This window comes from Danio rerio, chromosome 4, assembly GCF_049306965.1.
Source record: "Danio rerio strain Tuebingen ecotype United States chromosome 4, GRCz12tu, whole genome shotgun sequence".
Classification (NCBI taxonomy): domain Eukaryota; kingdom Metazoa; phylum Chordata; class Actinopteri; order Cypriniformes; family Danionidae; genus Danio; species Danio rerio.
The window spans coordinates 21,095,134-21,117,931 of record NC_133179.1 but is presented as its reverse complement, the minus strand read 5'-3'; the positions used below and the strand labels follow the sequence as shown (position 1 = coordinate 21,117,931).

The 22,798-nt window shown below is 36.9% G+C and overlaps 2 protein-coding genes across 4 annotated transcripts in view; one reads left to right on the top strand and one right to left on the bottom strand.

The window, feature by feature from the left end:
- LOC108183290 (sialic acid-binding Ig-like lectin 7) overlaps positions 1 to 21,494 on the bottom strand; it is a 33,424-nt gene extending 11,930 nt beyond the window's left edge. For all 3 annotated transcript variants that reach the window (XM_073947183.1, XM_073947184.1, XM_073947185.1), the window contains exons 1-2: positions 19,101 to 21,494; positions 9,928 to 10,047 (exon numbers count right to left, since the gene is read on the bottom strand). In XM_073947183.1, coding sequence (XP_073803284.1) covers positions 9,928 to 9,933 — 6 coding nt within the window. In that variant the 5' untranslated portion in view covers positions 9,934 to 10,047; positions 19,101 to 21,494. The remainder of the gene's footprint in view (positions 1 to 9,927; positions 10,048 to 19,100) is intronic.
- On the top strand, positions 1,565 to 15,910 carry rassf8b (Ras association domain family member 8b). Its single transcript, NM_200363.1, has 5 exons — positions 1,565 to 1,785; positions 11,332 to 11,514; positions 13,429 to 14,327; positions 15,413 to 15,542; positions 15,654 to 15,910. Exons 2-5 carry the CDS (start codon positions 11,412 to 11,414, stop codon positions 15,773 to 15,775), a joined length of 1,254 nt encoding a protein of 417 aa, NP_956657.1. The 5' UTR covers positions 1,565 to 1,785; positions 11,332 to 11,411; the 3' UTR covers positions 15,776 to 15,910.
- Positions 21,495 to 22,798: the final 1,304 nt, after the last annotated feature.

Sequence of the window (22,798 nt, the reverse complement as noted above, 5' to 3'; positions counted from 1 at the left end):
CATGCATGTGTATTACATTATCCAGGGCTATGATAATTAGCAAAAATAAATAAACAAAAACCATAAAACTAGATTATTTAGGTCACTTGAAATAATAATAATAATAAATTGGATAAACACTACAAGTAAACATTTTATTAATACTAAGAAAACATTTGTCACTTTCAATTAGCTTAACTAAAATAACTAAAACAAGAGCATAAGAAAGATACTTTACAGACTCAAACTAATATATATATATATATATATATATATATATATATATATATATATATATATATATATATATATATATATATATATATATATATAAACATACATACATAACGTTTTTTATATGAACAAATTCAAAACTAGTTTCAAATGTTTCCTCAACTATTGATTTCTTAAACAATATACAGTATACTGTGATAGTTTGCAGAGGATATGAATGATTTTGTCACTTGATTTTGTCACACCATGTCACTTTTTTGGTTCAAATATAAAAGCTGAGAAATATCGTTTCCACGATGATATCTCTTTTACATCTTAAAAAACCATGATGATATCTTATTATCTTTGAAAGAAGCCTGTGTCATTTCTGGGCAAAACAACAACAACAACAACAACTTGCTGACTAAATAAAAGTAACATTAGGTCAGAATTTGACAGGGGTATATATATATATATATATATATATATATATATATATATATATATATATATATATATATAATTGCAATAAAAATATATTCATATTTGCAAAACATTTTTATAGCATTGCCTTTACAAAACCCATCCAGTCAATGGACCCGACCACATGGTTACCTAAAAAGGAAATCAAAATGAGCATTGGAATTGACTGGACGGGTTTTGTAAATGCAACGCTATAATATATATATATATATATATATATATATATATATATATATATATATATATATATATATATATATATATATATATATATATATATATATATATATATAATATATTAATTGCAAATATTTTTGTCATTTTTTGCACTGCTTAATTTTTATTTTCAGTTCTTTTTATTAGAAAATTAATTTTATTTCACATAAATTTAATTTCGCTTTGTGATTTTTAGACTTGTTTATTTATTTATTTTTGCTCAAAACTTTATTTTTGTTTGCAAAACTTTATTTTATTTTGCAAGTATAAATGGACCAAGATTGACTCCATATATACTGAATTATAAAAATATATATAAATGAGATAAAAGAAATACACTCAACTATTATTATCAATATTATTATTATATATAATAAAGGCTTACTATTTTTATGTCTCGGAAAACAATAATGTATTAAATTGTTAAAACATTATGTAAAAAGAAAACACCAGTTTAATAAATGCACTAATAAATAAACAAACATTAAATCAACAGCTTAAAGACTTAATAAAAATACGAAACGCCAGCAGATCGACGCAGTGTGTGTGGTTGTGTGTGTGAGTCCACTTGTTCGGTCGGGCTGTGCAGCTTTAAAGCGCTCGCTCTCTCGCTCCATGATGCCTTGCGCTGTCCCGTTCTCTCGCGCGCTCCCTGTATTTACTCGCGTGAGAGCAGAGCTGCCGCTGATGTAACGGGCCACACTGAACTTCAGCGAGCGGAGCAACATAACGGACCTCAACCAGACCGAATTCACGGACATCACACGAAGAGATTGTTTACAAGGCGTTAAAGGGGAAAACCGCAGCATCTCTTAAAATCTTGGTTCTGCTCTAACGCAGAGAAGTGGACCCGGACTGAGGATTGTGGCGGTCCGGGACTGCAGACACACGCAGGTACGGAAATGATTTTAGATAACGTTGGCGTTAAACGTCTCCGCACCGTGTTTTGGACCGTCGGGGAATTGCGAGAGAAGGGCGACATGTATTGCTTGTTTTTTCATGGGGCACCTTTAAATAGTTGTGACGGGACGCGCTACATGAACGCGCAGGAGAACAGACGCATGACATGAGAGCAATGTCAGGGCTTTTATCATCAGTTTGTTTCCACTGATAAGCGTTTTATCGGGTTAAATGATAGTATGATGGTCAGTGTTTTCCGTTAGAACAGCAGCAGGCCTGCAGCCCCTCCTAAAATTAAAAACACACAGCAGTGTGTCTCATAAACAGCAGAGGCTTTACATTAACTTCCATTAATAAGTCATTATAGACGTTATAATGGAAACAGGAGCTTGTTGTAGTTGAGCATCTTTTTAGACAGATGTGTTAAACTGTTTTATTGGTTTGTAGTTTGTCATCACTTATCACATTTTATTGTGATAACTACCATAAGATGAAATCTTAATCATTTATCACACCAGCAATTACTGTATGTATGCACTGTATTAAATATGTAGTAATAATGTAATAATGTGAGAAATGAAATGAAAATGCTTTCAGACTTTTTAAATATATATTGATTATCTGTTTGATGGCCAGTTTACAAAAAAAAAGAAAATTCAGTTCTAATGTATTCATCCTTATTCTACCTTTTAAAGCCTGAACATAAGCTATTTACTTAACCTAAATTACTGAAATACTGACAGTACACTAACAGTACAGTATATCATATTGTTTTAACTGTTTGGTAGTATAAATAGTGATAGTTAGCAGAATAGACAGCATTAATGGACTCATTTTGTACAGCCAAAAGAAGCAGAAGTAGCTAATAAAAGTATTTTATAAAATAAAAAAATATTTTAAGTTATGATTGTAATCAATGATGTTTACAATATCTTCAAAGTATGTACTTTTGTGAAGTTGGATTGACTATATAAACTGATTTTCAGAACTTGTATAAAGATAATGAGTAGAAGCTACAGTAAAGGGATAGTTTACCTATAAGGGAAATTTCAAAAAATCAAATGGTTCTACACTTGTAGTTTTACACTTGTTGTAAATCAGCAGCCAATGGCATTCGTAGTAAGCACAAAAAAATACAGAAGTTGCTGCTTTCCAACATTCTTAAAAATATTGTCTTTTGTGTTTAACAGAAGAAAGTCAAACAGGTGAACTCTTAAGATTAGGGCAATGCCACTTACAGCAGGGTTGATTTTTACTTTAACCTTTGTGTGTTGTTGGGAATGTTTTCATCCACTCGGGTGATTTTGACTCTAAATTTGGCCACAACTTTCTCTGTGTTTCAGCAAATAGAATGATTTTTGGTGACAAATCTTATTTTGACATATATTTTGGGAGAATGCATTAAAACTTTATAAAAACCTCAACATCACACTCTGGGCAAATTTACTATCCTTTTGTTATGTTCTTTTTTTTGCATTAAAACTACATTTTTTGATTGCAAAGCCATGACACCTTATTTTTTATTATGTAATATTTACTGTGGGTGGTTTTCCCTGTTAATAAGAAGTAAAATTTGAGATTTGTTCTGTTGATCATCGGTTGCAGTGCAAAAAAGATTAATTTCTGGGTTTGTAGTTATATGGAGTATAGTGTGTGTGACCTTTGTGCACTTACCAATGACAAATCTTACCCCTTTCCAACAGGGAAAAAAAACAATCAAGAATGCATAATTATTTGGTGTCAAGGCTTTGGAATAAAAAAATATGGTTATAACGGAAGTCAATGGGACAAAAACAACCATGAATATAACAAATGGGTAGTTACGACTTTAGAATCAAAAAATGTGATTTTAATGGAAGTCAGTGGAACAAAAACGACCATGAACATAATGAATGGATAGTCAATTTGAACAGTACACAAGGGTTAATGGAATACAGATATATTCTTTCATTTTCTGTTGGCAAAAATGATTCATTTATAAAAACTTGAGTTGTTATATAAGGGAAACCAACATTTAACATTTTCTCAAGTTCACTTCTGGGATTTTTTTCACCTCAAGCTAATTTTTTTGACACAACTGGTAGACATTCGGGGCAAATGTGCAACACTTTCCATGTTATTCACTCCACCTGGTGAAAATTCTTAAATTACGATTTTAAGGGGTATACCCAGCATTACATATTTTGGCTTTAATATGAACACTGTTTCAATGGACGACACTGAGCAGGATGTAAAAATGTATAACAAATATACTTATTTTCATCCAAACATGGAAAAAACCCAAGACATATCGTTTATTTCAATTTAGCCCAAAAATACAGAAAGGTGATTATGTTGCCCATATCGCCTACTTTGAACCACTCCTTTATATGCAGAGGGGGCACAAGATCCATTAAAAATCGGCCAAATGGGAATCATCTAAGTAGACAGGATATTGTTCAAACACTGGATTTGCATGTAATTTGTCAGGTTTCGGACACCACCTTTCTCTACTTCCTGTTGATCTGTTTACGCTTGTCTCATTCATATAACTGACTCACAACTAATTACACATGCCTCAGTCTCTCATTACACACGGGTTTGTATGACAACAGCTGGCTCATCAAACACCCACTGATCAGATCTGCTGATCAGTGGGTGCGCTAAATAACTTCAGTGCAAAACCTGAAAGAAGAGGAAGAGAGAAGAAAGCGAGGAAAGCTGAGGAGAGCAGAAGTGCCGAGTGAAGGCGGGGTAGATAACTGTACTGAGGTAGTGAGATAGAACCATGCTGAGAGATGTACATGTAATATCATGCATAAATGCATGATTGCAATGCAGATCAGGATCTGAGCAAGCTGCAGAAAGCTATTCTAGTCTTTTAATGGGCCACTACTTGTAGGCAGAAGATATCTACATCCGCAGATTGCAAGTTCTCTACCTTCAGTAGTGTCACATTTATATCACGGAAATGTTTGGTCTGTTTATACAGAATCTTGTTAACAAGACTGCATCCTATCTGATTTCACAGCAGGAACTTCAGATAATTAAAATGGCCTTTTCTTGTGGTTTATAATAAAAGCGAAAGTCATAGTTCACAGACAGTTCACCTCCCACTTTTGAACCCATTTTGGCCAGTTCAAGGAAATGAAGGGATTTGTCTGTTGTGCAGGAGGAAAACAATAAAAGGGATGATCCTATCACAAGTGTTTAGCCCAACTGCATTAACATGGGTGCAAAACACTTGTGGAAGTGCTTGGTGCACAAGTACTATTGAATAAACTAACACACGTTCTTTAGGAAACCAAGCGAAAGAAAAGAATGTGAATGGCAATCATGTGTTTTGGTACAGTACTTGTTTTTGTTGTACTTTCTCACAACACAATCCCATAAAGAATACTGTATGTGTTTGGTTATTAGGGAGAGAAAATGTGATCTTAAGTTATTTGAATTCAGCCGTATTTATACCAGCTGTTATGCTTAAAGGGATTGTTCACTCAAAAGTGAAAATGCTGACATAGTTTACTCACAGTTCATTTATACAAAACCAATAACAAATGATGAGATTGTTTACGTTTTTGAGTGAATTATCCCTAAAAATAACTTCTCAAATTGAGAGCTGTGCTATTACATATCTAAAAATGTAAGACAAAAAGGGTGAAAAATAATGACAGGCCTAAACTGAAGGAAAGTCGTATTTGGGGCCCAGAGTATCATTTACCAGGGCTTGCAAAATTTGGTACCACAAAGTCCTGGGGCTATTATTTTAAACAATACTGTAGACTTACTGTAGATGTAGACTCGGCTGACTGGCCAGTAAGCAACCACACTTCAACAAACCAAAACATCCAAGCAACCAGAGAAAACATTTTAAAACAACTTGAACACCTAAGAACCATTTAACTATGTACTGATAACAACTGTAACACCCTGACATCATGGTAATGAATTCATAAAGTAAAACTGTCTATATTGTTAGTGCAACTGCAAACTTCAGAGTCTCTCAAAATCTCCAAAGAAAACATTTTCAGACTAGTTCTTACATTGTTTAACACTGTCAACAATCCATTATAAACAAAACAGTTATATTTTGCGCGAAACTAAAAAGTTTTATTAATACATCCCTAGTTAAACTGTCACAACCTGGAGAGTGTTTCCTGGAGAGTGTTTCCCTTCCCCCGTGCGACATAGCCACTCACTGTGACACATTCACCTCAGACTAAACTTACTTTGAGTTAATGAATTGCACTGAGAGTTCCCTGTGCCCATCACAGGCTGTACTGACAAACAACTTTATTTGAAATGGTTTCAATTCAGTGTCACTTCATGACTCATTGGTGCAGCGTTCAGCTCTGAACCCCTGACAGGACAAAGTTATACAGTGGGACACACACAAAAGTTAAAATAAAGAGATTGTTCCTTAATTGCTGGTGTTTGTTAGTTCCCAGGCCGGTCACAGCCGGCCATGTGAGAGATTCACAAAGCTGCTAAAGCATTACCATGGAGATGGATTGTTTGTGTCCAGTCATGCTGTGAGGCCTGCAGGGGTGGGCGTCTCTCCAGCGGACCTTTGTGTTTGTCTGGACCCTTGTTAGAAAAGCCCCCCACTACAGTCCACACACACCGTTAGGGACCTGAGGAGGTTTTCAAGTGCTGGAGATAAAAGTCCAACAATCAAGGGACATAGGAGAAAGCCAAACAGACTTTCATCTCAAAATGTGTCTCTGAAATAGCAGACCTGTTGAGCCATCTGGATTTGTTGTGGGCCATAATATTGGTAGAAAACGTATTGAACAAGGATATAAGGTGCATTCTAGTGTGGAAAATATCACTAAAATTAGAAATTTTATAAGGAATTTCAGTGAAACAATATTTTTTTTTAATATGAAGCGAATGAACTGGCAACTCTCACATCATAGTTTTCGTTTATGTCAACTTGACCATTAAATTCACAGTCCTGAGTAATTAAAACAAGAACGGATGATCAACATTAACCTGACAGAACATGTGAGAGCACTGGAGCCTGCTGGAACCTCTACACCCAATAAGGGTTACTGTCCAGCCATATGTGCTGTGCTGATCTGTGTTTATGGACGTCAGACATGCGAGTCGACTGGAATGTGAGTTCAGATGCATTACGTCTCCTTTAGCAGCTGTCTTGGCTGTACCTTACAGTGACGGGCTGCCAAAGCCTTGAGTTTGTTAAATTTAGCTCCAGGTTGTGGTGCCAAAGCTGGTCTGAAGCAGATGCCTGCATCATTCTTGTATATACAGTTAAACACAAATTCTGTGCTACTGACACGTAATACTGCTGCGGGTAGGGCTTTTTAGGCGTTTAGTTTTGGCATAACTGTATGCTGCTTTGCTAAAAGGTTGGGAATGAACTGTGCATTAACATGCTCATGAGAGATTTGTTGAGCAGAAGTGAATGATTACAATCTCTCCCGGCCCAATGTCTCTGCCCACGGGAGACTGGTTAAAACATGATGTCAGAGTGTCAAAACACACACCAACACAGGAATTAAAATAACACATTTACAGTGTGAACAGTGCTTGGCCATGCAAAAGCTATAATGTCTATGATGGCATCTGCTAGACTGTTCCTTGTGGTTGCTATACGTTTTTGCTCACTGGGCCATACAGGTATTCAAATTAAAATGTAAGAGCACAGGCAATTGTGCCAACAAGTTCTATATTTAGTGGCACTGGCACCTGATTTGGTAGCCCATGTAATGGAAAATTTGACATTGCTATGTCTTTTTTCTGCAATATATATTGTGATATAAATACAATTTGACCAGATGACTTAAATAGCTCTATAAGGTAAGAATTCAGGTACAGAAATTGGATAATCAAATGTAAAATAGCACTATATAGCAACTTCATTGTATAAATAATTAAATAAAATATTTTTATTAAAGTTTCAAATGGTACAATTCCTTGTGCCTGTATTCTTTAAACTCTTTTGATACGCTCATACAGTCAGAAGCCTTAAAAACATGCTAATGATAAACATTTGCTCCATTATGGTAAAAATCTCCAATGACTCCATGTTTTAAACTGTGGCTCAAGGTACAATTCTCACTATTAAAAACCATTAACTATGACTTTCCCTTATAATTTGCTCCTTATTATTATTTAGTATAAGATCAAGCAGAATATGTGCTTTTGAATAGAAATAAACAGCAATTATCCTACTATTTGGCAGGTATTAGGCAGATATTGGTCAAACTAAAGGATCACCAAAACATCCAAACTAGATGGTTTCTTTGATATTTGTTATGAAAAAATAGAAACTTAAAAAAAACTTGAGTATAACAACACATGAACAAATCTGACATGACGTAACAATAACATAATTAAAATCAATTACTACTTTAATACACCTAATAAATTAATAGAAGGCTATACTAAAACTCAGAATGAAAATACCACATTTCTTCAACAATAATAACGTAACAGTATAGTTAAATAAATCATAATGAATTAATTAACCTCCTAGCTGGATTTGTTGTTGCATGTTAAACATATTTCTGCTATTTTCTAGATTAGTGCTGATGAGAAAGACAGCTGTCATTTATTTGGCTTTAAAATAGTTTTAGTTGAGACATTTATGGTTGCTAAAATGCCACACTTCTTGCATAATCTCACTGCTCCAGTTAGTTATTAGCAGGGCCAGACAGAATCTCCGGAAGTTTTTTGCTATTTCTGCTGAGAATTTTGGTAAAAATCTGCGGATATCTGCGGAATTATTTTGGGAGTATCATAACTAAAACCTTAATATGTTAAATAAAAAGTAACACCTTTTTAACTTTTATTTATTGTTTAATTGCAAATCCAATTAGATACACTTTATTTGGTAAACAAAGCAAGTCTCTCATATAATATATCTACTAAAAGACAGAAAATGCTACTGTAAAACTGCAATGTGCATAAATCAGATGAACATTTTCATATTAGTCAATAATATTGCTGTAATTAATAAAAAACTGAATAAATATAGATTTACACACATTTACTCAAGTAAATAAACAGAATTAATGATGGGCTAAAAATCTAAATCTGCTGAATATCTGCGGAATTCTGCGCGCGCAGATTCCGTGTGGGCCTAGTTATTAGGAGAAATATTAAATGGCAAGTGTGCTAAAAGTGGAACAAAACAGCAAAACCCATTTGAAAGATCATAAACGGTCAGTGAAGTAAAAGTTTTTAGAATTAATTGAACTGTCCGTGTGGCACATGGTTCAATCAAGTACTGCTATTCTCTTCAGCTTTTGTGCAATTTCAGTTTAATAATTCTCAAACAGAAAAAGAAGCCAATTCTGTCAGTTTGTTTCTAGGCTCCAATCATTTAGTTCACCGAAACACTACTTTTCACAAACGTTGCAAGCTCATGTTCAGATTTGTCTCCATTCAGTCAACAACCAATGCCAAAAGTCCTAGCCCTACATTTTTCTTTGTTAATTATCTTTTCCACTTTGATGCACATCACTATATGGAAGAGCGCTTTCATTACTTTAGATTTATTGACAAAATAATAGCACATCTGTCCTTGAAAGCCTGTATAATATGAGGTATTTTTATTGACCATGGCTCAGACAATTTACATGACAGAATTTAATTGTGCCACTATGCAGCCAAAGATATCCATCATGGATATCAGCTGGGTGTGAATTGGCATATCAAGATAATGCACTCTGTAGATCTGAGCAGGCCAAATACTCAGAGACAGAACGTGAGACAACAGAGGACTTTCTCTCTTCACAACACACACACTGAAGACTTATTACCTGTCGAGCGTGTACAGCTCATCTCACTCATCCTTTATGAGTGCGTCTCATGGGAGTGGGCACCATCTATAGCATTTACAAGCCCTGTTTGGACCAGTTCTTCAGCTTGAGCGCTTCATAGCTACATAAATCACTCTCATCTATCACTACACTGCCACAGAAGAGGACATGCATTGGTCTAGACCAGGGCTTTCCTTACAATTGATTTGCAGACAACAAAACTTGCCAAACAACAACAAAAAGTTTTTTTATAAAGAAAAAGCAAATAGAATTTTAGAGGTGGTCCATATAGAATTTCTATTAACTCGTACTTTAATGTTATTAATATTTTCACCCAAAAATGAACATTCAGTTATTAATTACTCACCCTCATGTCGTTCCAATCCCTTGAGAACGTCGTTCATCTTCAGATCATGATTTAAGCACTGAAATCCTAGAGCTCTCTTATCCTCCATAGACAACAACAGCTGTCTGAGCCCTTTATAGTCTAGAAAAGGAAGCAAAAATAAAACATAAATCAAATTGTCAAAACATTTTATGTGACTTTAGTGGTTTAACTGTAATCATATAAAACTGCAAGGGCAATTTTGTTAGCTAAAAGGGCTTTAGTTTGCCAGTGGGTGTGCATTTATTTTGGGCAGTAGACATGTTGGCATTTATTTATACATTTAAATTGTGTTCATATTTTGCTCATTGTAAATGCAGTCTCTCATCAGATGTGGAAGAAATTGTCAAACAAAGGTTTTTTTTGGCACACAACAGTGTACTTGGAGCTTCTTATAGTCATTAAGAACTATTGAAGTCAGATGTTTTTGGTTCCTTGTTTGGACTTTTTTTTTAACTTGTTTGGACCATTGCTCTCTAAGTAGGATGAAAGTCCTCTGATAATCAAAAACATCTTGACTTGTGTTAGGAATCTGAACAAGGATCTCATTGTAACAAAATAATACAGAGTTATTAATGTCAGAATTTGTATTTTTGAGTGAAGTTATGTTTATGTTGGTAATGTAATGTTTAATCAAATGATACATATACAAGTGTTGTCAGTTGGGGAATTTTTGTAAGAAATGGACTGATACACTTATGATACACTTATCTGTGTCAGTGACATCATGTGTGTGCAGGGATATACAGTGTGCACACTTTGGTTATTTGTACTGGCATGTTATGTTGCGTTACAAAGTGACAATACTAAGGGTATAAGCTAGTGTTGTTGAACTGATCAATGTGCACTGACAGCTTTTTTTTTAACAAATGTACTTATCATTCTTTTCAAAAACTCAACATTTTCTGATTTTAGTAAGTACATTGAGGTTGTAAATTTCCCCCAAAATTCACATGAGTCAGATGGATAAAAATGTGGTTGGAGAAGCTTTGTAATGAATGAAATAACCAGGATGTCCATCATCGACCCAAAAGCTACAACTAACTCTTCTAATGTAGATCTCTCCAGCACAACAATCTTAAAAAGAAAAAGAGGACAACAGGCCAAACCACAATGCAGCAAGTGAAAATTGATTTGCAAGCCAAATTTGAGGATAATAACAGATCAGGGCTTGTGTAAGCAAGCTAATGTAAGTTTAGCACTGCAGCAACCAAACCCTCCCCATCAAAAAACTTAAGCCTTCTACTAAATTGAAACTGCAGAGCGTTATACACAGCTAAGTGCTAGTGATGTCAATGTTATTGAAGATAACTATAAATTGCAGAAAGGAAATATCTGTGCTTAAATATAGAACTTGAACAAACAGTTCTTTGGTCTTCCACACAGTGATAAGAGCAGCATGCAGACCAGAGAGCCTGTAACGGGTGCCTGCAGAGGTGAGGAATGACATCATCCAGATGAGAGGCATGGAGCTGAAGGTATGGGTGGATGGAGTGCAGCGCATTGTCTGCGGTGTCACAGAGGTCACCACATGTCAAGAGGTTGTGATTGCGTTGGCCCAAGCAATAGGTAAGACACTAAATTTTACATCAAACCAATTGTTTGCAATAAAATAGGCCAGCTCATATCATAAAAGCATTCACTCATAGGTGCACAGAACACAGATTGATTCTGGAGTGTAAGGGCAATTTAACAGAACTCTCTTTTCCAATTTTTTTTTTGTGTGTTCCTTTCCAAGCCCCATTCTCCTTTGTTCCTTCTTTCCTCTGTTCCTTACACAACATAACTCTCACTATGTTGTCTCCTTGACAACAAGCTCTCTTTGACATCAGATATCAGAACAGTGAAATGCTGTATTGTCCCTTCTAGTCACAGAGTTCGACCCTATCACCCCATACTGGAAAAAAATCTGACTGTGTCTTATTCTATTAATTCATGAAGAAGTGCAATCTCTGTTCCACTGAGGCGCCTGGTCTCTGGTTAATGTCAGATGAATTTTCTTAGCACTGTTTTCTGCATGTTTTTAAAGCTTCTTGGCTATATACAGTTTGGTTTTGTTAAAATACTTTCTCCGGCTTAATATGTGAAGATAACTATATGCAAGCCATTCATAGGTTGATTTCCCCAGAGAGTAAAGGCTATGCCTCAGCTAACAAACAATGCTATGCTTGTTTGAACGTCCTGTCCAAGTCTTAAGCTGGATTTATTCTGTGCTTGCACACAGTCGAGAGTCGTGGAGCCGTTTATACTCGATGCTTTCGCCATTGTACTTTTATTTGTAACAACAGGCAATAACTCTAAGTAGCTGTCATGACAAAACAAAGATGACAAAGTTTGCACAAAAACTTATTATGTATAAAATGAATAGTTTTAAATCTATTTAGAGGACACATTAAATTATTTACTTTTAGTATATTTGTGTAAATGATTTTTTTGTAAAGCTAAGCTGTTTTGGGCTCCTAATAATGAGGCACATCAACATTCATGCAATTGTGCATCTTTGGATGCAGAGCTTAGCGAAAGTTAGAAAAGAATGGCAAACTTCATAAAATTAGGTTACTGTCATATAAAGCGAACAAACAACACTGAGGTGACATCATATTTGCCGTGCGCTCCCAAGCAAACATGAGGATGCGGCAAGTATAAATTAGCCTTTACACTGCAACATGAGCTTGATCAATGTCCTGATTTTTTTAGAACAGGACTACCTGTTCAGACTAATAATGACAAATTAGTGTTTAGGAAACATATTGAATATGTAATCAAGTAATGTGCATTTATATAGCGCATTTATCGTGCGTGACCATATACCCAAAGCGCTTTACAATCATGAGCGGGGTCTCTCCTCACCACCAGTGTGCAGCGTCCACTTAGATGATGCCATGGCAGCCACAGTACAATGGTGCCAGTGCACTCACCACACACCAGCTATAGGGGGAGTGGCGAGATAAGGTATTGGTAAGAACCAATCCAGTGGATGATTGGGAGGACATGACTAGTAAGGGCTCATGAAGGGAATTGGCCAGAACACTGGTGTTACACTCCTGCTCTTTATAATAAGTGCTATAAGATTTTTAATGACCACAGAGAGTCAGGGCCTAGGTTTAATGTCTCATCCGAAAGTGCTCATTAGCTTCCCCTTCACTATACTGAGGCATCAGGAACCTCACAGACTGCAGGTTGAGTTCCCCCTGAAGGGCTCACTAACACCCTTTTTTTCACAACAACCAAGTTTTTTTCATGTGGTCTTCCATCCAGGTACTAACCAGGCTTAGCCCTGCTTAGCTTCAGTGAGTAACCAGTCTTGGGCAGCAAGTTGATTTGGCTGTACCAATAATGATTTTTGTAATAATAATTTTTGCAATTAGAATGCTACTGATTGAGATATTACACACTCCAATTTGATCTGAAACTAAAAGTTTCTGTTGTCATTACAGAGGAAATTCCTGACTCTTTTGATAATGTAAATGTGCTGTGTTGCAGGACGAACTGGTCGCTACACATTGATTGAAAAATGGCGTGAGACAGAGAGACATTTGGCGCCCCATGAGAATCCTGTGGTCTCTCTGAATAAATGGGGTCAGTACGCTAGCGATGTGCAGTTAGTGCTTCAACGTACTGGCCCTTCTTTGAGTGAGCGCCCCACTTCAGAGACCTCAGCAAGAGCCCCTGAGCGTACCCTATATCGCCAAAGTCTGCCTCCCATGGCAAAGCTTCGCCCCACAGCCAATGATCGTTCCCTCAAACGCCGTGAACCAAAACGCAAGTCCCTCACTTTCACTGGTGGTGCCAAAGGGTTGCGTGACATCTTCGGAAAGAGTCGTGAAGGTGACTCAAAGCAGAGAGCGGTGAACACAAACCGGTGCAGCACACCAGCACCTACACAGGAGTTGTCTCGCCTGGTGCAGCTGCAGAAGGACAAGTTGCACATCCTAGAGCAAAAACTGCAACGCTGTGAGACTGAGCTGCAGCAGCAATTAACTGAGGAAGAAGAAGAGGAACTAGTTGAACTAGAGCAGCAGGTCCGCAGAAATGAGGCAGAGATGAAGGAGCATGAATTCTGGGAGAGTGAGCTGCAGATTGAGCAGGACAAAGAAAGGCAACTGCGTGAGCAGCTGCAGGAACTGCGCAGTCGTGTACAAGAGTGTGAGGAGCAGCTGGGAGAGTACCTAGCACGTATTCAGTGCATGGAGGCAGGGCTGGAGGCAGAGCGCCTGCAACAAGAACTAATGGAGACTCGACTGGCAGATGAAATGGAGGTTCGGTTGCGACTGGACAAGGCACGCACTGAGCTGGACATACAGGTGCAGCAGGCTGTGAGACTAGAAAGCACCTGCAGAGCTGTGGAGCTCTCGCTTGGGCATTCAAACATTAGGCTACAGGTGAGTGTACCTGAAGAAAGAACACAATTTACTTACACTTACAGTTCAAACAGATAACTTGACTTAGATTGCTTTTAGTTTTTTGGTGTGGACTAAGTCCATTTGACATTGAGGTTAATTTAATTGGTGTGAAAGTTTTCGCCAAACTCAGGCACATAACAGAAAGCTAAAAACCCAATTGTTATGAAAGCGGCTAGTCCTAAATCAATGAGTGGATTAAGAAATTCACACAGAAGAAACCTTTTTAAAACGCCTAGAAACCTGGTAGCTAGGTCATATAACTGAGTTCCTGAGGTGAAAGCCCCTTATTGTAAACTACCCAAAGAAATATTTCTCATAGCTCAAGGCTTTCCCCTTCTCTCCAGAAGACGGCTATCCTGAATAATTATAATCCTCAAATCCTAATTAAACACACCTTTGAAGTAGTGCATCAAGATCTCCAGGATTACCTGAAATGTACAGGCAAGTGTGACGGGGCAGGTTGGAACTAAACCCTGCAGTGCATTGCAGAGTTTCTGAAAGTTTCCTTCGGGAAGCAGGATTGGTAAACATTATTCATGTTTTATCTGCTTGAAGTTTGGATTCTTTGCTTCTTTTTCGTTGCTATTCTGCGTATGTAAAGTATTGTCTGTAAATCTAAAGTACTCAATTAAGTATGAAATTAGCTATTGAAACAAAGTACAAAACAGTAAAATCCTTCCTCAAACTTTGTGAACTGCTGCGGCCTTTTTTTTTTTTTGGACACTTTGCCCTTAAGTTTCAACAAAGCGACTAATCGGCTTTACAGCATGTTAGAGAGCAGGATGGGGGTGGAGGGTAGTGGTCACTCACAGATGTTATGTAAAAGATCTTTGCCAGAGCTTACAGATGAAGTGAAGGAGCATGCTATGTCCCAGTACAGTTTGCATTCACCAGGAACGTTACATAAGACAGATACACTTTAGAGCAGATGCATTTAGAGCACTAAATTATCTCAGGACTATCTTAGTAACAAATAAAATGAATGTTTCTGTAAGAGCATATTTCATGTGTTGATGGAGGTTAAGTGAGTATAATAGAAGTTACTTTGTAATTGTTTGATTCAGGAGAAAGAGCTAGAGCTGGAACAGTTAACTAAGGAGCTGAGACAGGTAAATCTTCAGCAGTTTATCCAACAAACTGGCACCAAAGTAACAGTTCTACCAGCAGACCCTGGTGAGGATGAAACCAACACAGGTACAGACACGCTTTCGTTCTTCATTTTTGAAATGTAGACAATCTACAGTGTATAAATCGAACTGTCAACTGTACTCTGCATGCAAGTGTTATTTTGTTTCATCTCTGTAGAGGCAGAAAATGAGTCTGGATCTCTGAAGCGGCTTGGATCGGCCAGACAACTTCCTGCTGACCTCCGAGCTCTGCAGAGCCCCCTCAACACAACCTTTAACCCTGAAGGAATCTACGTCTGAGTTTGCACTGGGCATTGATATCTGATTTCCTACATGACCCTTCACCACTCTCAAATCATGAACATTTCCTTTCGGTAGATCGCACACTCTGGAAATGTAGAGGTATCCTATTTGCTCTACAAAAAAAAAAAAAAAGAAAAACATCAACAAGCAGTGAGTGTGTTCCTGGTGAAAATTCCTTCTTTATGGATGTCTGACTAGTCCAATCCAATCAGTGCTTTCTCTAAATCCTACCATCTTCAGCTGAATGTATGCTCACTTTCATTGGACCCAAAGGTGGCTTTAAAAATGAACATGGCTACTGAACTACTGAACTCATCCAGAAAAGAGACAGAACACATCCTGCCTCAGCCTACATTTAACCCATCAATCTTCTGGTGCAAGTAAGAAATTGCAGCATCATGATGTCTTTCATTTCTAGAATGTTTCTGAAACTCCAGGTAAACCTCACACTCAATGCGATTATGCAAGCAGCAGGAATTTTAGGGAGGTGCGTTGAGAGATCGTTGAGGATGATGAATTATGCAGTTTATATTTTATGGCTCATAGTTGTGATGAAAGCTCATCGAAGGTGGTGGGGTTCGCCTTAGTTTGCACTTTATTGGCCAAAACATCTGCTGTGGAACTTTACTGAAACCTAAAAAGCTGAAGAATCATTTTCTGCGTTTGATCACGCTAATCAGGAAAACAGGTGCATGTGATATTTTAAAATGCTGCAAGAGTGAAAAAGAGAAGTGTTTTTGCATGAAAGCTGGCAAGTGAAATTTGTTACCTTTTAAAATAAAGCTATGGAACTTGATTTTTTGTGAAACAGCTTTTTCTTTTTTTTTTAAAGCAACCTTTTAAATATGCAAATACAGAACAATGTAGTCATACACATCTGGTTGAGATCAACGTGTTCTACTGAGGCTCGTAGTGAACGTTTTTGGCCAATAAATGCATTTTACACTGAATATTTAGTTTTTTTTTTTGTTTGTTTTTTTAGGTCACATCTTATTATTAATTAAATGAGTTGAACATATTTTAAGCTAAACTTTAGTGTTTTACTAGTTTTGAGAACTATATTTTATTTCCAATCAAACCAAAGTGTTCTGGAAGTCATCAATTTCTTTATGAATGTCAAGATTTATGTGTGCAAAGGGAAGGAGCTCCAAATACTATGTTGATATTTTTTTGAATGTTTTTTTTTTATGAAATGTAGCAGCTTCTCTCAAAGTCCCATTTACACAAATGCAGAATGACTTTATTTTTACATTAATTGTTTGACAAAATCAATATCTCTTGGAAGCGTGTATAACGAAGTGTTTATTTAGATTTGCTGTAGTAGCTTCTAGATTTGCATTCATATTTTTGTAATACTTAAGCTCACTGACTAATTACACATATATATATATTATTTTTTATTACTGTTTTGCCAAAATACAACATTTTATGGTGACTCGTGCATGACTGAATCTTTTTTTTATCAAATTAAAAAAACAAGCTTGGTTTTAAGCGCAATACATCATGTTAAGTTATCTATACATTCAAAAACAATCCATCTGCTTCTTTGTTTGAATATTTGTATTTTTTTGGAGCAGTCATGTGTTGATTTCACACAGAACTGGTGCTCAGATGATCTGCAAAAGAGCATTTGGCTGTCTGAATAGCGCATGACTTGAAGAACTACGTCCACTTTGTGTGACGACAAGGAGAACGAATAAGAAGCATGCCTTACTAAAATAAAAAAAGAAATAAAGTGTAAATAGCATATAGCAACATATCAGTAAGTAGCAAAGAGGACTATTTTTAACATAGATGAAAAAATGCACAGCTAAAATAAACTAAATGTTTTTATTTTCATTTTTTAGCATTGTTAGGCAGCATGCACTGACTTTCTGTTTTAAGCTTGTGTGAGAGGCCTGAGGATCCACCTATGGCACTTAATACAGGTGTAACTCAACAGGGCTGTATTAAGATGTAAAACGGACTGCGCTGAATGCCTGTATTAATATCTGTGCAATTGTAACAGGCTTGATGTTTGGGACTGATGTGTGTGCATTAAAATGAACAGTGTGTATTCTATCACCTGCTGCTACGCACACGAGTGTGACTAAAAGAACTTTAAACTGAAAGTTGTTCAGATCAAATGGCATCATGATTTGATTTCTCAAGCTTTGACCTTTAATGCAGTACCAAAATCCCTTTGGGCAACAAACTTCTATTTAGCTCTATTTTTTAACAAATTATGTTAATTATACTACTTTCTTCTTGAGAAGTCAAATGTCTGGAAAACAAATTGAAATGATTTATTCTGTCTTGTTTTTTGAGCAGCATAAACTATTTCTGCCATCAGTGGAAAAGGTGCAGTAACATTGTAAAATACTAAATAAATTTAGAATAGAGCATTGCTGTGTACTGTCTTTATTTTTGGTCGTTACAGTCAGCAACCTAGAATGTATGTGTGTGTTTTGCACAATTGTTATACAAGTAGTCAATCACTGTATGCTACAAATACATTTTTTTATGTTAACTAATTTATTTCTTCTGTATTGGGGATCTGAATGAAAAGGATTATCAGAAAAGTAAACATCTGGAAATGAATGAATGGACGGAAGTAGATCTGAAAGCAAGCTAAGTGGTTTAAGTGGACAAAATCTTTTGAAATGACATATAAGTATCATAATTAAAAGTACAAATGCCATAAACAGCATATATAGGATAATCTCCATCCAATCAACAAACATCTCAAAGTTTTTCTTTCAACATGACATGAATTACTGGCCTGACATTTTTAGTCATTTTAAGAGATCTGTGTAAACAGGTAGCATTTTGACAATTGTCTTTAGCATGCAAAACAGGATGGAAACACAGGGTTCCCACACTCATGAAAAGCAGATTCAAGGACTTTCAAGGATTATTAAAGCATCATTAACTTTAAATCAAGCACCTTTGTAATTCATATACCCCAGCATATGTAGCGCCATAATATTGCGCTCAATATGTAATAATTCAATACTGATAATATTCAAATGCAGGATCTGAAATATTGATAAAATATCAGTGGTATTGTACCAGATTCAAGTGTATAATTTTTAATTTAAGAATTTCTAAGTTTTTTCATAATGTTTTTTTTTTTAATTACAATTGTTGAAATAAAACCATAAACAAATATATTTTCAAAATTCATGCACTTTCAAGGAACTATGGTTGTTTTGAAGTACTTTCTATGCCTTGAATCCATAAGTCTGAAAATCAAGTATTTTTAAGTACTTTCCAGAAGCGTGGGAACCCTGGAAACAACAACAAAAAGAGTTCTTAGCTCATTATTGTCATGTAGACTTACCTTTAGTATTGGATGAACATCTGATTAGGCATCTCCAAGTCTGCTCCTGGAAAGCTACAGTCCAGCAGATTTCAGCTCCAGGACTAATTAAACACACCTGTGCTCAGACAGAGTTACATTATTATGGGTTCATGTGCAGGAGGAGGATTGAAGCCCCTTCTCTAAAAGAAGAACAACACAAATTTAAATGACACTGCTCTATTAAACATCAAAGCTGTATATTTATTTGGTCTAGCAAAAGTCACAAAAAGTGTCCACAAAGTGGCTGTTAAAAATATCAGACTCCGCTTAATGAGGGTGTCCAACTGGTTAAAGACCTCAGTTCAAACACCTTGATTTTCCTTATGGCTCCTTCCCAACAGAGCTCTGAGCTGCAGGCGCTGGCAATGCAGAAAGTAGTCTGGGACAGTTGTTCTGCCTTGTTGAATTAAATTTACTCAAACTAATGATTGCCTTTTTCTTCAGTGCAGAGGTCAAGAGGTTTGCACTGCATATTAGGAATCAAACCCTACACAAACAATCACTTTAACCTCTACTAAATATGTGTACAGAGCCTGACAGCAAGCTCTAGAACCGCCTATATCAACAGTTAATCCCTCATCTTAACCAGAGTTCAAAAACTCAATAATAACTTCCTCTGTCCTTGGCTAGGTTCCTCTCTTTCTGTCCATTATGAAGACAAAACATGTCCAGACTGAAACATCCAGTAAACACACTTTAGCAGCCTGTTCTAAGTCTTACATAAGCTCTAGACTTTTATATATTAATAACTTAATGGTGAAATACTTATGTGTTGATTTATATACTTAACATATATAACACATAACATAGCTAAAATGTCCATTTATGCAAAAGAGCAGTGTTTGACATCATAACAAAGTTATTTGTAAACTTACCTGTTACTTAAACTGATTTCTGACAAAATAAAAAAAAATCTAATCTATTTATAGTCTTTCTAGCCACTGGTGTAAACAATATGCACCAATTGGATGTGGTGGGGGATTGTCACGGTGGCTCAATGGTAAGCACTGTCGCCTCACAGCAAGAAGGTTGCTGGTTTGAGTCCCAACTGGGCCAGTTTGCATTTCTGTGTGGAATTTGCATGCTGTCCTTGTGTTCGCGTGAGTTTGATCTGGGTGCAAAGACACTATTAATTAATCTGGATAAACTAAATTGGCCATATGAGTTTGTGTGTGAATGAGAGAGTATATGGGTGTTTCCCAGCACTGGGGATTCACAAGTTAATGTACTCTCAAGTGCTGGGTTGCTGCTGGATGGGCATCCAAGACCACCTATTGAGCCAGGTCTCAGTCCATTTCTTTAGTGGAAATTAAGAAATGGAAATTAACTTAAGATTTGATTCAACTCAAACAAACAAAACAGGTGTAAAAAAGGACACTTTCCCGAATCGTCACTTTAGAATCAGAATGAGCTTTATTCAACAAGTGGGTGCAGACACACATGAAATATTTTTGTAATTTACATGAGCTCTGGGCACATACACACATATCAACAAGAGAACACAAATGACATGTAAAAAAAGTAGAAAATCAATTAAACTTAATTAAATATATAATTAAATATATACAGAGGTTAGACAATAAAACCGAAACACTTCGGTTTTAGGACTTCAATTTGTGGCTAAGACAGCATCAGTTTGTCTTCGGAATGACAGATTCCAGTCCTCCACATTGGCCAGAGGCATTTTGAAAAATTCTTCTTGCAGAATAGTGGATAGGTCATGTCATGATGCTGGTGGATGTAAATTTTTCCTGACTCGCTCCTCCAAAACACTACAAAGAGGCTCAATAATGTTTTGATCTGATGACTGTGCTGGCCATGGCAGCTTGTTCAACTTCACTTTCATGTTCATCAAACCACTCTGTCACCAGTCTTGCTGTGTGTATTGGTGCATTATCATCCTGATACATGGCACCGCTTTCAGGATACAATGTTTGAACCCTTGGGGTGCACATGGTTCTCCAGAATGGTTTGGTAGTCCTTGGTAGTAACGCACACATCTAGCATACCTGTAAGTATTGGGCCTAGGGAATGCCATGATCTTTCAGCCCAAATCACTGATCCACCCTTACTCTGGGCATGTGACAGTCTTAGTGGTGAGCTTCTTTGGGACTTCACAACACCGCAACTCTCCTGGATGTGGGAAAGACATTGATCGTGGTCTCATCAGAGAATAATACAGTACATGTTTCACATTGTCCAGAGGCCAAGATTTTCATTGCTGGCACCAGTGAAACTGACGTTTGTCATTGTAACATTTAAGCAAAGGTTTGGCTATAGCAGCCCGGCCATGTTGACCGTGTGGAGCTAACAGTTTTGGTGGAAACAGGAGTCGAATTGCACATTTAATTCTGCAGTAAGTTGAGCAGCTGTGGTTTTATGTTATTTTGGATACAATCCAGATTAGCACCTGGACATCCCTTTCATACAGCTTCATCTGCATTAAGAGCTCCCACTCTTGGATGTGGTTTGTCCTTGTTGGTGGTATGCTGACATTACCCTGGATACCTGTAGAGATCTGTACAGTCTGCCTGAGGGAAGAAGTGTGAACAGTTTGTAGCCTGGGTGAGAGAAGTCTTGAATGATGTTACCTGCTCTTTTCCTCATTCTGGGGATGTATAAGTCCGGGAGGTTGGGCAGGTGCACACCAATAAATCCTCTCAGCTGTCCTAACAAAGTGTGCTGCAGCCTTCTTGTGTCTGATCCATCCCATACATTAATAAAGGAACACAGAACTGACTCAATGACAGCTCAATTCTTTCATTACAGAGTAGAACCTAAGCACTATGGGCACACAGCAGTCACAAAGGGGCACTCAGAAGCAACCTTTATAACCCCAAAAAGATGGTACACCTTAACGACTAATGTTTACTAATTCTGACTGGCTACAGAGATTTTAAAGTATACTCGACTGCAGATGACTTAAAGAAATGCACAGCACTCAGTAGTGAGCTTGTTCTCTTCCAATATTCACCATGTGCCTGTGCTGTTGAATTTGCAAATTAGGTTTAAATTTTTTAAGTTGGCGTGAACAGACATCTGTGGACACTCCTGATGCTGAAAATAGCATCACAAGGACAGGGCACAGACTATCGTAGACTGCAGATAGAAGTATAATTTGAGCATAAGATGATGTTTCGCATTTCTCAAGGCAAATCCAGAAGAGTGCATATGTTTGATCTTTCTCTTTTTTTCTCAGCTGTATGTTTCTGGCTCTGTGTTTCTACAAGCTAGAGAGAGAGCTGAATCAAGTGTGCTTTATTAGAATTGGAAAATGTGTTGTTGGTGTGACTCTAAATAAAAACAAGTTTGGAAAAGGCAGGGTTCCTCAGATCTAGGCTTAAAAGGCCAAGGTCCAAGCATATAAGAGAGGTCCAAACCTAGTGAAAAATCAACCCCAAAATATTTTCAGGGTTACTAGAAAAATCACAGGAAGTTGAGTTTGATTTGAGGTTGAGGTAAACTCTGAAGGTCGGTTAAAAAAAAAAACCCTGCCCAATGGCCTTGTTGACGTAACAGCCACATGCTCAGAGAACACTGCAAGGTCACATAACCGTGTCAGTTAGAGCAGTTCACAGGTCAGTAGGTGGCCAAGTGTCATTTTAGCTTTTAAAATGTGCTTAAGAGTGCCTCTATGTGGCCACAGAAGAACTTTGGCATTAGGGAATAGTTCACTC